The 16625-nt window shown below is 34.9% G+C and overlaps 1 protein-coding gene across 1 annotated transcript; it reads right to left on the bottom strand.

Annotated features, from left to right (window-relative positions):
• Positions 1-592: 592 nt before the first annotated feature.
• On the bottom strand, positions 593-10224 carry LOC129259933 (uncharacterized). Its single transcript, XM_054898052.2, has 7 exons — positions 9825-10224; positions 6398-6464; positions 5708-5826; positions 5093-5191; positions 4682-4747; positions 3115-3258; positions 593-2122 (listed from the first exon to the last, which is right to left on the bottom strand). The coding sequence occupies exons 1-7, from the start codon at positions 9900-9902 to the stop codon at positions 2096-2098; spliced, it is 600 nt and encodes a 199-aa protein (XP_054754027.1). The 5' UTR covers positions 9903-10224; the 3' UTR covers positions 593-2095.
• Between the last annotated feature and the right edge of the window lie 6401 nt (positions 10225-16625).

Raw genomic sequence — 16625 nt, 5'->3', positions numbered from 1 at the left:
TGCATTTTATGAAATATGAATCAATCACATTCAGTGCTGACAAAGAGTCGCAAAAAATTACAACTGAACATGGTTTATCAAAGGAGTCTAACCACTCAAGTGCCATTAAAATGGCCAAGAGTTCCGCTCAGTGGTTCCGCTCTCATGTCATGATACTTACATTGGATAACCTGAAATACTTTTTTATTTCATATTGAGGAACATAAAATGCTGCCCCCGTTCAAAAATTTTCCTGTTTGGATCCATCAGTATATATATGTAAATAACCATTCCACACTATTCCAATTCTTTCTAGAACGATAGCTTTCATCTCGTAAAAGTTAACTTGGTGGTGCCAGGTCGATAGATGGCGCTCGACATATCGTCATCCACCACAGAGATACGATCTTTATACTACCGACATCTCCACCATCATCATCACTATATCAGTCAACATCAGTGACATCACCACCACCACCACCACCATAATCGTCATCATCATCATTATCATCGTCACCCCCAACAGTGCGACATCCCCATCATAACCATCACCCACACTGCTCATCATCATGCATCACTAATCAAAATGAAAGAATCTGAAATTAAGTGTTTTGAGGCATTGTTTTCATTTTATTATTTACAGTTTATAAACTAAAACTTGCCTCTTATAGAGACAGTATATTTACATATTCACAATGAATAGGTATATAAATGGTATATTTACATGATAAGTTTTTTTAATGCACATACATTCAGATCATTTTATTAAATGAAGTAACAGCTACGAAAAATACGAGGCATTTGTGTATAATACTTTCAACTGATGAGGCAGCACAGTTCTCTTTTTTAAATGGATAATACTAGTAACTTATTTAAAGGGACATTGAAAAATATATATTCATTCAATATAACTTATGATTACACATCCATACATATTTATACACAATCAATACACACTTGGATAAAAACTAAATGGCTTATAAAGCACTTTTACCAGAGTAAGCTGCACAAAATGCTAAAAAAAGACCAATATGCTATCATTCATCATGAATGTTAATGGATAATATAAACATGTTATCAAGACAAATATATTATTTTTCATCGCAATATTTCTACAAGACTAAAAGCACATTTTTTCAATACTAATACGTTGGGTTAGGGCAGTAAAGCTGCAATTTGAAAAAAAGTAACATCGTGTCTAAACAAGATATGAATATTTATTTCAATGAAATATTTCTTATATATTATAATTACAATATAAATATTATTTACGACAACATTGGCCTTCATAATGCACTCATCAAGCATAATAATAAGGGCAATGAATGTGAAGGGTTAAATATTGGACCCTCCAGAAATAGTTCCTGACTAATGTATTAGGAAACATCTGCATCATTATCTGCATATTTTTTAATACATGATGCATATTTATATGCCTAAATTCAGAGCATCCATGCCAAAATGTAATCCTAAACATCAGGCCAGTGTCGTATGGTTATATATACTAAGAAATAACATGATTTAAAATGGCAGTGGAAGCAACAGCGCAAAGACGGTATGTATAGCATGCTCATGATATTTGCCCAATCGCAATCATCACATTATTCAATACATTAAATAATTCAGACTAATTTTGAATATCATAATAAAAATAGTGTCAAGTGAGAGAGAAAGCGAGAGAGGGGGAAGGAGAAACGGGGAGTGCGCGCAGCAGATGGGGGAAGAGCAAGAGAGAGCGCAAAAGAGAATTACATTGGAAGATACGAACCAGCATATTTCCCAAAGAAAAACATGTATTGCATTGACGTCACATCTTTTGAATGTCTATTATTAGTCACATAACTTCACTTTAGGAATTATGATTACTTTTTTTATAATAAAAGTATTTCTAATAAATTGTTTGAGATTTCAATATCTCGCGAAAAGTTCATCACGTATATGTTTTGCCAATTATCATTATCATCATCATCATCATCATCAACATCATCATCACGTTCGTCGCCGTCATCATGGCTGTAATCATCGTTTTTGTTGTCTTGCTATAATCAGTCGTCATTCAAGAACGTCACTGAATTATCCGAAATGAGCGTCTGTCTGCCAATAAACCGAGGGTGCCTCAAACAGTGGTGTGTATCTTTAAGATCTGTGGAGTTGATAAATATAATAATAAGGAAACATCTGGTAAGTAATCGACGATAAAAGATTCAGTATAATGCATGAAATGCGGTAATGATATAACGGGACCCTGGTTATAATAATCTCTATTGGGCTAAATATATAAACAATCAATCGTATAAGAGCTACCTAAAAGAAACTTTGTGGCTATATATATATATATCAGGAAAATAATATTTATGTTTGACCCCAGTGTTTCTTTGTATAGTTTGTCCAAATGTATTAAAAACTATCACATTAATATGAGGGAAAGCAAACTTGATGAGTCAAATAACTTTAATGTTAGTTTGAGGCCTTGTTTGTGACATACATCACCGTTTAAATTTTGCCATATCATGACTCAGCATGCAATGAAATCGAAATTTTCATAATAATAGTATATAATGGAAAATTATATACAACATAGCACACTCTTAAAACAAATCAGTCAAATGACAAGACTATTAGTCAGCTGGGTGCAACTGATATGTCTAGTCACACTTTTGAAATATATTCTAGTCAGCAATATCTCTGTTCTAGTAAAATACGACTAGAAAATAGTTAAATACGACTAGAATAACAGTTGCACCCAGCGGCTGACCCTATTAACTAGTCATTTTTTTACTGATTTGTCTTTTGAGTGTATTTGTACTTGTAAAGGCCTGTATAACCCTGGATGAATGTCAATTAAAGTAATATTGCAGAGACCTCCATCCAGGGGTAGGGGGGCAGGGGTGAACGATCCACAGTGAAATTATTTTGGGGAGACAAACATAACGATTTGCCCCCCCCCCCCGCCCCCCCCCCCCCATTGTAAATTTTCCGGCAAATTTTGTTATCATAAACTGGCACGCAAAGCGCGTCGAATATTTGAGACTTTTTTGTTTGTTTTACCTTTGCCGCCCCTAATCTAAAACATGGATCGATGCACTGAGTTAAAAGAATTGACAAATACAGTCACGAAAGGAAAAAAAAGTTTACCGTTATATGTTGAGATTCTCTCCTGAGACGATTAAAGTTTTCAATCTTGATTTCATCCAGGCTTTCGATGTCAGAGTCGGATGAATCTTCAGGTTCGAATGATAACTGCTGAAACCTCGCGATCACACAGAAAAAACTTGCAATCTAATAAAATACAAGACCAATAATACAAATTATAAATACGATCCTGAACGTTTGTATATGATTATCAAAAGAAACGTCAAATGATAAAATCGTAGAAAATATACTTAAGTTTATCGGAACTTGGATCGTCATGTTGGATATATAAGATTGTTCAATAGTTTTCAAAGACTTGAAATGTTGAACAGTTGAAGGTGAGTGAATAAAAAAGGCGACTATTGGGGAGGTTTATATTTTTGAATGACACTGTTTATATCGAATTCTGGGAGGAAAAACGAAATCGTCAGACATAATAACAATATAAAAACCTAGAATATGCAGGCTTATGTAAAGTGCCATGCGTCACTTCAGAACAATGTACAGTGCGTATCAAAAAAAAGTTTACACTTTGAAAAAGCCCTGGGAATTAAAAAGATATACAACATGTGGGTAATTTTTTCACATATATTCTTTGGTTTGGGTCTCATCTATCCAATGAAAGTAAAAGTTTTGACAGAATGTTACACTATTGAGTGAGCACTGTCCATTTTTGTAAAGCTCGCAGAAGTCTGTTTGCGCAGAAATGCTCGTTTTCACGATGTATCAAGGGGAAAGGGCGAAATTTAACTTACCCTGCGAAACATTTCTCATAAATTCCCCTTGCACTTTTAGTCAATTGAAATAAAACGGATACATTCAAGCATTTTGTAACAATTTTGCCACCAAAATTGAACACTTAGTAAGCACAAACTTTACCCTTTTTGTGCCAGCTGGAACAAAGGTTTATATCAGACATCTCCAGCATGTTTTCACTAAGTTTTTATCATTTAAAGTGGGTTTACATTTCATTTGAAATTTAATACTTGTTTCTCCACACTTTTCCCAAGCTTGACAATGATTAACAAAATGAAAATCAGGCCTAAGCCATATTTCATGTAAATCACAGCTCAGTGTAAAGCAAATATCGTCACGATGGCCTCGGTGTGTGGGGGAGTGGGGTGGGGTGCAATGCACTTTTCGAAATGTTTTGGGCAATGAAACAAGTTAAAAAGGGTAAAAGATATCTTCAAATCAATTTTACTAGCTAAATTCCACGTGTTCTTCATGATTAAGGTCTACTTTTATTTGCATAACTATTTCAAAGTTCTGCGTAAATCATTTTTCACTAACTTTTAAAAAGTAAGTGGTGCTCACTCAAGCGGAAATATTTTTCGACAGTTATATCGTCATTTGCGTAAATTGATCTGTACCAATGTTAAAATGTGGAAAAATCTTCAGGATATTACAAATGTATAATTTTACAGGATTTTTTCTAAGTGTAAACTTTTTTTGATACGCACTGTAGACATGCTAGAGCCTAATTGATTTATCTGTTTATGTTTTTGTTGAACATCTTTAATTGTACCCATATATAATTCTAAAATGAATCACTAGATTTTTTACTTACATTTAAAAAGACGAGAGGTACGTTGAAAAGTACGTGTACCAGAATAGTTAGATTCACAAAGTTGGTCTGAAATGAAGAGAGCGAGAAAGGAAGCTTATAAGTTCAAAGATTGTCGGGTTAGCAAGACATTGCTAGAAACTTGAAACTAAATTTGTATGTCCCAAATCATTGCTACCAAAAGCAAATTTGCAATAGATGTCACGTCCGTTTCCTGCATTTGAAAACATTGCTATAGTTAAAATTGGTACAATGTTTTATTCAAAATACGAATTCACAATAGGAAATTTGGAATCAGTACTGTTAAGTTCGCATAGCATTCCGAGTACTTTTAATTATTCAGTTATTCAGTTAGATCATCAATTGTTAGATTATAAATAAATGATATATGGACATGATGATGTGACTACTCACCTTAACAAAATGACAGAGCAAGAAGATTGTGAAGGGCACTTGAAGGACGATGGTGATCAAGATGATGATGAGGAAAGGTATCATAAAGAAACGTTTACCCTGTTAAAAGAAAATGAATAAAGAAATAAACAGTAAATCTTGGTGAAACAAATAAAATATAAACTTAAAATCCCTTGAAATTCACTCTCTAGACACCGTAACCTCCATAAAAAAAATCTCGCAGGAGTATTCTGGAGGATCAACTACCAAATTGCTAACCGATGCTACAATGCGTCAAAAGTTTTGAGAGAGCACAACATGGTGTATAGAGCAAAATTTATCAACAGCCTAGAGCGAGGGAAGCGAGCGAATTAAAATAATTAACATTGTTCAAATGAAAATCTAATTTCGATATATAGTTTGACACAGTATTCGGAAAATAATATCACATTTCACCACTTTTCTTATATTTTCTTCACATTTGTTCTTTTTTCTTCCTGTCATGGAACTTTTTCGGTCAAGCCCCCCCCCCCCATACACCAGGAAGGTAAAACTGTGCGATATGATCATCATTATCAAAATAATTTTCATGCTATAAGTTCGTTTTAATTGTGATGAAGATGTTGAGTATCTTACCTTTATGGTTCCTATAAGAAGAATCATAGCCGAAGCGACCAAAGAGATAGTTAAGATGACAGCTACCATATAGGAAATATAAATAGCTCGGATGTGCATCTCATGATCCCCTTCCATATCTGAGAGGGGTAAAACAAAACACTTAAATTTGAATTTCGTAACTAGTTGTCGTTCACAACTAAGTACAATTATTCATGAACAAAATTTTTTAACATTGGAGCTATACAAATATCACGCTATATAATTATAGATACAACCTGATCTCTGGCACTCAAATTCTCCATGTTTTCTTTGCGCTTTAATATAAGAAGTCTACCAAAATTATATTTCGGGGAGGGGGTATACAAAATTGAAACAAAATAATATTTGCAGTAAACTACCGCTGACGGGGAAGTACTATATTGGGGTCTTCAGCCCTCATTCCTCCCAAAGTGAGCACCGTGGTGCCAATCTAGATGAATTGCTTTTATTCTTCAAATTTTGATAGAGTTGACCAGGGATTTGAGTTTACCCTAAGCTTTTAAAGACAATCGTGAATAATTTCAAGTGTATTGAAACACAATTAATGTCATTCCTTTCTCATGGTTTACAAGGGAACGAATTATATTCTGTGTTTTCATTTGTATTTTGTTGTTCATTAATTTGTGATTATCGGAAGGGTTTTTTTGTCAAAAGACTAATAAATCTCACCTTGAAATAATGTTTGAAGAGGTTGAATCCTGTATGTTACCCATCCGAATGCGATGATAGATGTCAACTACAAAAATGCAAACAAATAAGAAAGACCACATCCAGATTTATAATGATTAAAAAAAATATTACTATGGACACCATGCATGTGATCTTATTATATCATGAAGCTATATGAAAAAAAAAAGAACATTAAAAATTCATGATATTGAAATAAATTTTGTATATTGTTGCATGACTTCTACATCTGCATGTGGACAGGCTGAAATTGATTTTAGACTCATGAATATCAATTACACTGTTGCTATCATGTTCAAAAATTATCTCATGCTGGCATGGGGATTATGGATGCATGTGCTTAAAACTATATTTGTTTTGAAAATAGAACTGTCTCGCTTTCGAAAAGTGATCTCGTATTTCTTCCAAATCTTTCAATCGGATTAAGGGATTACAGAGGATATTTCATGCTTCAATATCAGCGATTTTTCACTGACTTATTGTTCTCAGCCAATCAGATGCAAGGATTTCAGTAGCTTATAACAATTGTCATTGAAAATATCTGACTAGGTGTTTCATGAAATGCTCTCCTGGTGTGGTCGATGAAAGAAAGCCATGCCCATCCCTATACATCATAGCTTGGGATATGACAAACGTAAATGTTTTATCTGCCACAGATCTCGGGTTAACGGACCCATTTAATGCAGCTGATATCCGGTATCCGGAATCCATCAAACCCTCGCATTGGCCAACAATGATCGGATCATGCTTTCATGGGGGTGTAACTGGGCAGTTTGTATAATTAAAAGATAGTAAAAGTCATCTCTGTATAATTGAAGTGCATTGTAGTCTGCGTTTTTCTGAAATAATGACCAAAATTTTTATTGTACTCTTTTCTCATTATCTCATGATTATCCTAACTCATTGAATGATTATAAACAGTTTTACATTCTTTTTTATTTTTTAACAAGCGTAATTTGATAAGTTAAGCACAACATAATGAAGAGGAAAGACATTAGTTTCCTATCAAACAACGCTAAGGATATTGATAAATACAGATCGTCAATATAAAACGTCCGTTCTTATTATATTTTGATGGGGGGGGGGTCATCCAAAATATATTCCAAAATCTACCAGGTCCACACCATTCTCTGGCCATGAACGGAAGTATGATATCCTCAAAGTCTTAACACAAGTTTCAAAACAATCCACCCATGTCAAAATCATGCACGCATCAATAGAACAATATGAATCATTGCTGCTTTCACCAAAACATCATGAGTTCTTTTTTGTTTTTAGACACTCTCCGGCAAAGAAAATATTAGAATAAAAGGAGCTTCACCGTTCGTGCTGGTGATGTGTTAAAATTATCATGTCATCAAAACACCGACGACCTACTTCAAATGACTTTCCATTTTTTTTTTCGATGCGGATCAACATTCAATTTCACTTTCAAACCTGACTTGTCAAATGATTTCGGGCAAATAATGTCCCCATCCTCATGCACATTACCTTTTGAAAACATTCTCAATGACACGCAATATTTTAAATTTTTTAACGTCTGAAAATATTTAATATATATTATATTAATATAAATATCACTTTTTATGCGTAAATATAATTATGGCATGTTTCCTCCAATATTCACGGATTTATTTTCATATAATAGCAATTTACACTCACATCCAACAAGAACATGCAATAATATTCACTTAAATAATCCCAGGACACTATATTTGCACATAAAACACTAAGAAATCATGGACCTGATATTTGGAATGCATTGCCAGATTCACTCAAGCAGACAATATCATTTTATTTCTTTAAACGAGCCATAAAAGAATTGGACCTGATATTTGGAATGCATTGCCAGATTCACTCAAGCAGACAATATCATTTTATTTCTTTAAACGAGCCATAAAAGAATTGCAATTAAACCTAACAAATTAAAAATATATTATTATTATTGTTTTAATGAGACATTGACTTTTATCTAGAACATGTATTTAAAAAATAAACAACAGAGCTTATTTTTTTTAAATAACATTTCATTCTAAGGACCAAACATCTCCCTTGCCCCCCCCCCCCGCACCGAGTCCCTTCATGCACTTGAACGTTTTATAACAGTAGATAATATGATTTTGGCTAACTTAATTTCCAGGGCTGTCACGTTTTCAAGCTTTGCTTTTGTGACGACCCTTGCAACCATCCTATTTATTGTGTAACAGAAAATATCACTTAAATTGTTTATTTATACTGATATGTTTGATGACAAAATTATTGTTCATTATCTTGATGTCAAATTTTAGATATGTATTTTCTTGTCCAGATTTTGGTTATGAAAAATGTTGCGAAAACCAGTAAATGAAACGAAATGCAACCATCCTATTTATTGTGTAACAGAAAATACCACTTAAATTGTTTATTTATACTGATATGTTTGATGACAAAATTATTTTTCATTATCTTGATGTCAAATTTTAGATATGTATTTTCTTGTCCAGATTTTGGTTATGAAAAATGTTGCGAAAACCAGTAAATGAAACGAAATGAAATAATTATTACAGCGCACCCCACCCCCAAATCAGATTTATAGTGCTTTCATTAAATGTTAATTTAATTTCCGTCATTCACTACAAGGCATTTAGATTTAAACTTAAAATGAACTTTAAAATGACTGCATCACACAGACTGTAATCAAATATGCATCAAAAGTTTAGGGGAAATGATGTAAGGAGTGAACAGTGTATTTAAGCATGCTGGAGAATTTATTCAAGTATTATTGGATCTGTTTTGAAATATATGATACGCAAAAAGGGGGTTGCTTGGTGTGAATAAAGTGTAGGGGTTGTTTGTCAAATCCACTTTGAAATAGCTTATAATATTGTCTGGCACCAGTGGTGTCATGAGTGTCATATTGAGGGGGTGAAGCGAGAGATCCAAAATTATTTGACCTTTTCAAGAAGAAAATATATTTTCTTAACAGATTTCCTTCCTTTTTACCCCCCCCCCCCTCCGCAGTTGTATCTTTGGTGCATGGGGGATGTGCAGGGGCCGCGGAACGGTTTTCAAAGTGGGGGGCTGAGCCAAAAGTGTGGGGGCTGACCATGCTAAAAATCACAATCATTATGGTCAATTTTACGTTTTTGTACACGGTTTTGGAAAAAAGTGGGGGGGGGGGGGGCTGAAGCCCCCAGCCCCCCGGTTCCGCGGCCCCTGATGTGTCCCCAACCCGCATCTGTATTCCAGTGTCTCCTTCTCTCGTGGAACTTTTCGGGAGTCCAAATGCCCATCAGGTCAATTACCATTTTCAACAATGCTTAATAATTATTTGTAAGTATGTCACATCGAAGTATATGATCTAATTTCTAGGAGTGTTAATATGCAATCAGGGAAGCAATGATTCTGACGAGACTCATACAACACTTACCATAGAGTAAATAGCTGAAGCCACCGTTCCCTTCTCAATCGTTTCAAAGCAACAACAACTCTTCATGATGATCGCCATTTTTAAATACTTTAAAGATTGTCTTGTCCAAGAAAATTGAATACAAGATAAAGATGCAGCGCCGTGGATAAAGGAGGTCCTCTCTTCAAGTATCTTCGAATCTGAAGTAATGATTGGCAAACAGTTTTATGAATGCAGTACTTTTCTGCCAGCTCGGTTGAGCCCTTGCCAAAATTAGATGCTTATATCTCGCCACAATGCAATTACGATGCATACAATCAATGCTAGTAATGCAATCTTGATTTCGAATTTGAATACAAGCGATATACATTTGGCACCATTAGAATCCTATTCCATATAGATTGAGTTGTATTTCAGTTCTAAACTTATCTTCAAGCCTCTGCGGTATATATGTTTGGTTATTGCACAAGGATTGCAAAGTGTTGTTATGCGGAAAGACTTCCTAACAGCTGATTGGTCATGATGGTGATAGCAGTGGTACTTTTTAGTGACGTAGTTGGGTAATCATTAGGATTGTGAAGGATTGTTTGTCGCTAAAACATTGACAGTGTTTGTGGTATAACTGGGAAAATACTTGATATGACTAATCTGAAGGTAACACCCTCTAGATATTGCAACAATAACGTTCATGTTTTCTTATCATTTTCTGTAGAAAGTGAAGCACGTTTTCTAATATGTTTCAAGTCCTTAATTATGTTTAGTTACATCTTTTCAGCATGCTCAGAGGGACCCTAACCAAGATGTCAGAGAACACACCTGTGAAGATTAATTTGATGATACCACCAAGTAGAAAATATTTCATCTTGGTCTTCGACTCATCAATTCCAATGTTGTTTCAAATTTGATTTGGTTTGATCTGTTCTCCTCTGCATGCATTCATTTCGTATATAGTTTTCCTAACATAACAAACATTATAATTTTTTTATTGATTACTGTGTTTTGGCATCAATCACGGATAAAGCGTTCCAAAAATATTATTCCAAACAAAATGATCTACCACCAAATTATTATAGCATAGCAGGGGAAGGACTGTCTTCGTAAGCACATTGCTTGAAAAAAAAGACAACCCCAGATTCATTAAATAATTTGATCAATACATTTTGTAAAGCAGAATGGGAAAAACATTTAAGAGTTCATAATTTGGTTAATGAAGATGATGTATTCATACATAAAATATTTGGTCATCTGATGTAACTATTATGTGCATATTGAGCTCGGAATCCAAGATCATTTTTTTCTCAGTTTTTGTAAGGGGGGGGGGTAGAATGTGTCATCTGAAAATGAGAATACTAACACTGCAACAGTGAAAATCCTTGGGGAAATTCCCATATGAATCCTTATCAGATTGGGATATAAAGTCACCAATTTCTGGGAATAGCGTGTTTCCGTACTCCCATTCCTCTCTAAAGAGAGTCTTTTTAATATAAAACTTTGAAATCAATGCTTGCCTATATATGTTTTACTCATATCATGAACATATATTGACAGTGTTTCATCCAGGGGCCGCGGAAACGGGGGGGGGGGGGGTGGTGGGCTTCATCGTTGTACTGGCCGGTTTGGCCTTGCCACATGAAAAATATAAAGCAATCACTTATTCAAAATCTTTCGGGGGGGGGGGGGCTCGCTCCCTTCACTCGCATAGAACTGTTTTTAGAGTAATTGGGCGTAGTACAAAAAATCGGACCTTATTGATCAGACAATTTGTACACTTCGCTAACCTGTTTTTCATGGTCACTTCGTAACTAACGGGAAATCTCTAGGACTGACCTCATTGTCTCACTTATCTCGCCTTAATGAAGTCATTAAACTGAAACATATGCTGGTTTCTTTGAATTTATAAGTAATTAGGGTTGATTCTTGTGAAAATTTTACAAATGAAAATAATTGCGTTTGTATTGCTCACATAAAAAAATCAAATTCAACCAGGGGCGGATCCAGGATTTTCCAAAGGGGGGGGGGGACAAATTTTTCGGAGGAAAATTTTCACAAGCCAAAAAAAAAGGTTTTTAACCACAAATTAAGGATATTTTGTATCCGAAAAAAATTGACAAGCAAAAAAAAGATAGTAAAAAAAAGGTCTTCAATTGGCATTTTACATTACAAATTTTAATTTTGCTTCTCAAAGGGGGGGGGGGGGGCACGTGCCCCCCCCCCCTGGATCCGCGCCTGAATTCAACGCTCTATAACTACAATTTTTATTTCTATTCATTTTTGTATTTTTATTCATTCATTTATTTTTATTTGTTTATTTGGGGGCGTCTATGAACAGTCTACCAGAAAAATTGGTTTCAGCACCTTCTGTAAATTCTTTAAGAATCGGCTTGATAAGGATATTGCTTTTGTGTACGACTTTGAGTAATGGATTTTCTGTCTTGCCACATGCAACTAATAACATATAGCGTGGAGCGTATTAATTTATTCACTTGGACCGATCATGGACCTACTATATTAGGTCCATGGACCAATGAACAGACATAGTCCTACAAGCATCGTTGGATTTTTTGATTGCTTGACTCCTTGCAAAACTCACACCTCAAAATACTTCTCTAAGGCTTGCAAATTTACCAAAGTATCAGCATAAACAAGATAACGCTGTCGATACAAAATATATTCGTGATTTTACCGGGGGGGGGGGGGGCAGCATCGAATGAAATTAAGCATGGTACGAAGTTATACCATTTCATTGAGATTTGAAATAATGAGGGTGTAATTTTGGTGAAACTTTGTTTTAAATAATAATAGAGCGGTTCGATCTGGTTCTAACACAAGACCATGATTAGACCATCACACGATATTGAAAGTATTTTCCTGCTGTTTTTGAAGGAAACGAATACGTGATTGAACATGACATTATACCGGAAAAGGTATAGATTATTATGACAGTGGTCTAAAGGACTTAGTTCAGGCATATACATATGCCGCAGCCACACTGACTCTAGACCGACCATATTACCAATGTCATACCATAGGTCGGTTTGGAGTCGGTTTCGTTAGTGTGACGGTTGCATTTGGTTTATACCACACTACGATCTTGGCATTTTTACAAGAGCTTTTCAACCATCAAAATATTTATGCCTTTTCACGTCGTCCAATGTGCGAACTATAGCTTGGCTTTGATGGACCTATACGATCGAGGTACGAAGAGTGGAGTGGGGTGCACAGAGGACACATCATCCCCGAATTTACCCCAAACATGAAAACAACAGCAGCACCCCCTCTTGCATGTGCCCCTTTCAGAGGTGAGGATGATATAAAAATAAGTCTCTCTTTGGAATGGAGATCCTTTTCTACTTGTCATCTAAATTGTTTTTACAAAAATCAAATTTCGTGATAGATTTTGACATGATATTCAGAAAACAATATCATATTTCACAATTCTCTCTTTTCTTTCGTGTTCTCTTTTTTCTTCTTGGTCGTGAAAATCTAGCTCCCAATATCTGAAACGGGGTTGACACTAATTATGTGGTTTTCAAGGGTTTAAGTTATGATACGCCTCTTTAATTACAATAAAAATAAAATTAGGAATTATTTCATTATCATCTTGATTTTCTTTGGAACTATGACACACTGCATCAATAATGACGTCGACACCAATGATGATGGTAAGTAATGTTGCGAATTCAAGTGGGTACGCACCTTTTCCCAATATCATGTCTCACCTTGTCTCAAATGATACTGGCTTTTTACCTTAAAGTATTTTTTATCAGGGAAGGATAAGGATAAGGGACCAGAGGCATGAGAGAGGTGGGGGTATTTTCTAACAAAAATCACAGAAATGCAAGACCAAGACCCAAGACCATTTTCCAGTAAAAAAAAATTAAAATATGACAGTAAAAGGGGGACGGGGAGGACACGCTAGACACCCATGGACCCGCGCCTGATAATGATGTCGATGAGATGATAATAATGACGTTGATGAGGGTTTAAAAAAAAATAGTATACCATTGTGGATCTCCCCCCCCCCCCTCTCTCTCTCTCTCTCAGGGTATTGTTATTTGCTTTGAGTTTAGTCAGAGTGTTTGGATATATGCATGAGCCTACCGATGGCAAAAGATTTGAGCTTACACTAGACAGAAACGTGTTTTGATGATTATTCAACTTACATGGGGTTTCCCCCATCTTCAGATATAATGGAAAATACATTAGGAATCAGATGAGAAAAAGTCCCTTTTCATTCCAAATAGGCGTGTGAATAACCGTCTCTTCTAGACTTTTTTTTCTAGGTTTAATAGGTTTGGACATTGCCTCCGAAACGCCTTTAATTTGCACATCAGCCCTTTCACTGATAATCTGCAAATTCATTGTTACGACCTTAATTTTATTATCAAATATCGCCTATTGAGCAAGATATGTATCTCATCGAACAGGCAATGCGAGCGCAAGCGCGAGCGAAATTTTATATGGTGATATGAAAGATTTTTTAACAAATTATTTTCCAAGTCTTCCCCTCACCTTATTTTATTCACTAGTCTTCCTCCTTTTATTTTTCCTCTTCTTTTTCTCCCCTCATTTTCTTTCTTTTTTCTTCCCCCCTTTTTTTTTGTTCCGCCAATAAGGGGGGGGGGGGCACTTGGATCCGCCTATGCTTTAAGAATATATACTTAATTTCACACTGGTTGAACAAAAACAAAACAAGACATTTGACCCAAGAACGATATATGACACGTTTATCATTCGAATGCGAGAGGGCGCAAATCCGCATAATCGTGTGCTAGGATTGAGTTTAACTATTTCCAAGAGTGATCCCTGTCATTGTTCAAGAAATTGTCTGTTTAGAAACTCTGGACATAAAACATGGGATATGTCTTTAAAAATGATGTTAAAGAATTTAATTATAAGCTAATTTAAAAGATAAATGTTACCGATAGATATTCGTTGTTCATTACATCATCTTTACTGACTTTTTAAAAGCATATATATATATCAATTTTAACTCTTTATCATAACAAATGAATTATTTATAACATTTAGAAGTAGGTCTAATTGGTGGAATTGAAAACAAATTTTAAGACAAGAAAGCATAGAAAATTTAAGGAACAATTATTGGTTTTGATTGATTTCAGTAAATGCATTTCTTGCAATTATTATTTTTTCAAAAGATCAAACGACATGCGGCCATGTATATTTTTCCTTTTCCACACTATATTTAGCATGGTATGGTCGTAGGCGTCCTTCGAGGCCTTCTCCTTCACCGTTACTCGATTCTTCTTTTGTTTATATATTCTCATTTTTGTTAGTTGTATTCGCCTCTTTATTTTGCTTTTCGGAATTCCCCATCAAATCTAATCTTCATTTCAGTTATAGAAGAAAATTATTGTTCTTTCGCCTACTCTAATTCTCTTGCTATAGCCTCTGACTGTCAATCTGTCAGCCCTCGCCCTCATTCTCTCCTTTTCTCTTCTTTTACTTTCTTAGCAATAACTAATACCGGGAACTAATGACTGCCCCGTTATAGCATAATCATTCTGCAACCCAGAATGCGATCCATTTACAAATACAAAACTATTCTACTTGTTACTTTCCAAGTACACATACCCTATTTTCGAAATTTTAAGTACACTTTCACTAAGTCGAAAGCAGAAGATTATTTTGTACGATCTCAAGAGCATTTACCCTTTTCGATTTCGAGTAAAAACAATTTTTCGCGAAAATTATTGAAAAAATAGACCAATATTTACCAGAAATTTGAAACGATCATGGTCACACTTTCATGGAGTGACATTATTGAGACTGGAAAAAAAAACAATAAAAATTGTTCGTTATAAAATGAATTCATGCTCAATTCTTATTCACGATTTCCGCATGAGTAGATAAATTTTGTGCAATATGGGGTGCGATATCCTGTATAATTATGAATACATGCATGTATTAAAGCACTGTACCCTGAATAAAAATCGTTGCCAGTAACGATGTACTTCTCCGCTTTGCATGATTGAATAGGCTCTGACTGCCATTTTCTTCCTAACATTGTCAACTCTCGGTCAATCAGTCTAATGCAGTCTTTACCACGTACCTGGGAATCTAGACCTATAGCAGCTGCATCTATCATACTACCCTTGGAAGCATCATTCAAAAGGTATAAACAAAATACACCCCGAGGGAGACTTATTCTTCATTTCCTCCTCTTCGATCCACCCATCTCAGATGATCCAAGATGCGATGAAATATGAAATGTGAATCTCTTTTCCTATATCGTAAGCCTTTGATAGATTTTGTCAGATTTGTTCATGGACTTTCAAGTTAGTAACACTTGAAGAAATGCAAACTGCTTGAGTAATTATTGACAATAAAAAGGGTTATGCCAATTTTTTTCTCTTCATGGTTTCTTTTTGCATGTCTCCCAATCTCTCCATGTACCATCCTGTCCCATTCTCACCCTTCCTCCCACACACATACACCCATCTTTCTTCCATTCTTTTTTTCTTCTTCATCTTCCTTCCTTACTTTTCCTCCATCTTCACTTTCGCATCTGTTTTTTGCTTTTTACACTCCTTCTCCATCTCCTCTTCTTCCTTCTTCTCCCATACTTCTTCTTTTTCATTCTTTCTTCTTTCTTTATTTTTTTCTTTATTTCTTTCTTTCATTCCTTTCTTTCTTTCTTTCTTCTTTCTTTCTTTCTTTCTTTCATTCCTTTCTTTCTTTCTTTCTTCCTTTCTTTCTTTCTTTCTTTCTTTCTTTCTTTCTTTCTTTCTTTCTTTCTTTCTTTCTTTCTTTCTTTCTTTCTTTCTTTCTTTCTTTCTTTCTTTCTTTCTTTCTTTCTTT

The sequence above is a fragment of the Lytechinus pictus genome, unplaced genomic scaffold (genome assembly GCF_037042905.1).
Source record: "Lytechinus pictus isolate F3 Inbred unplaced genomic scaffold, Lp3.0 scaffold_19, whole genome shotgun sequence".
Taxonomy (NCBI): Eukaryota; Metazoa; Echinodermata; class Echinoidea; order Temnopleuroida; family Toxopneustidae; genus Lytechinus; species Lytechinus pictus.
Note: the sequence above shows the minus strand (reverse complement) of the source record. Positions and strands in the feature narration are given on the sequence as shown.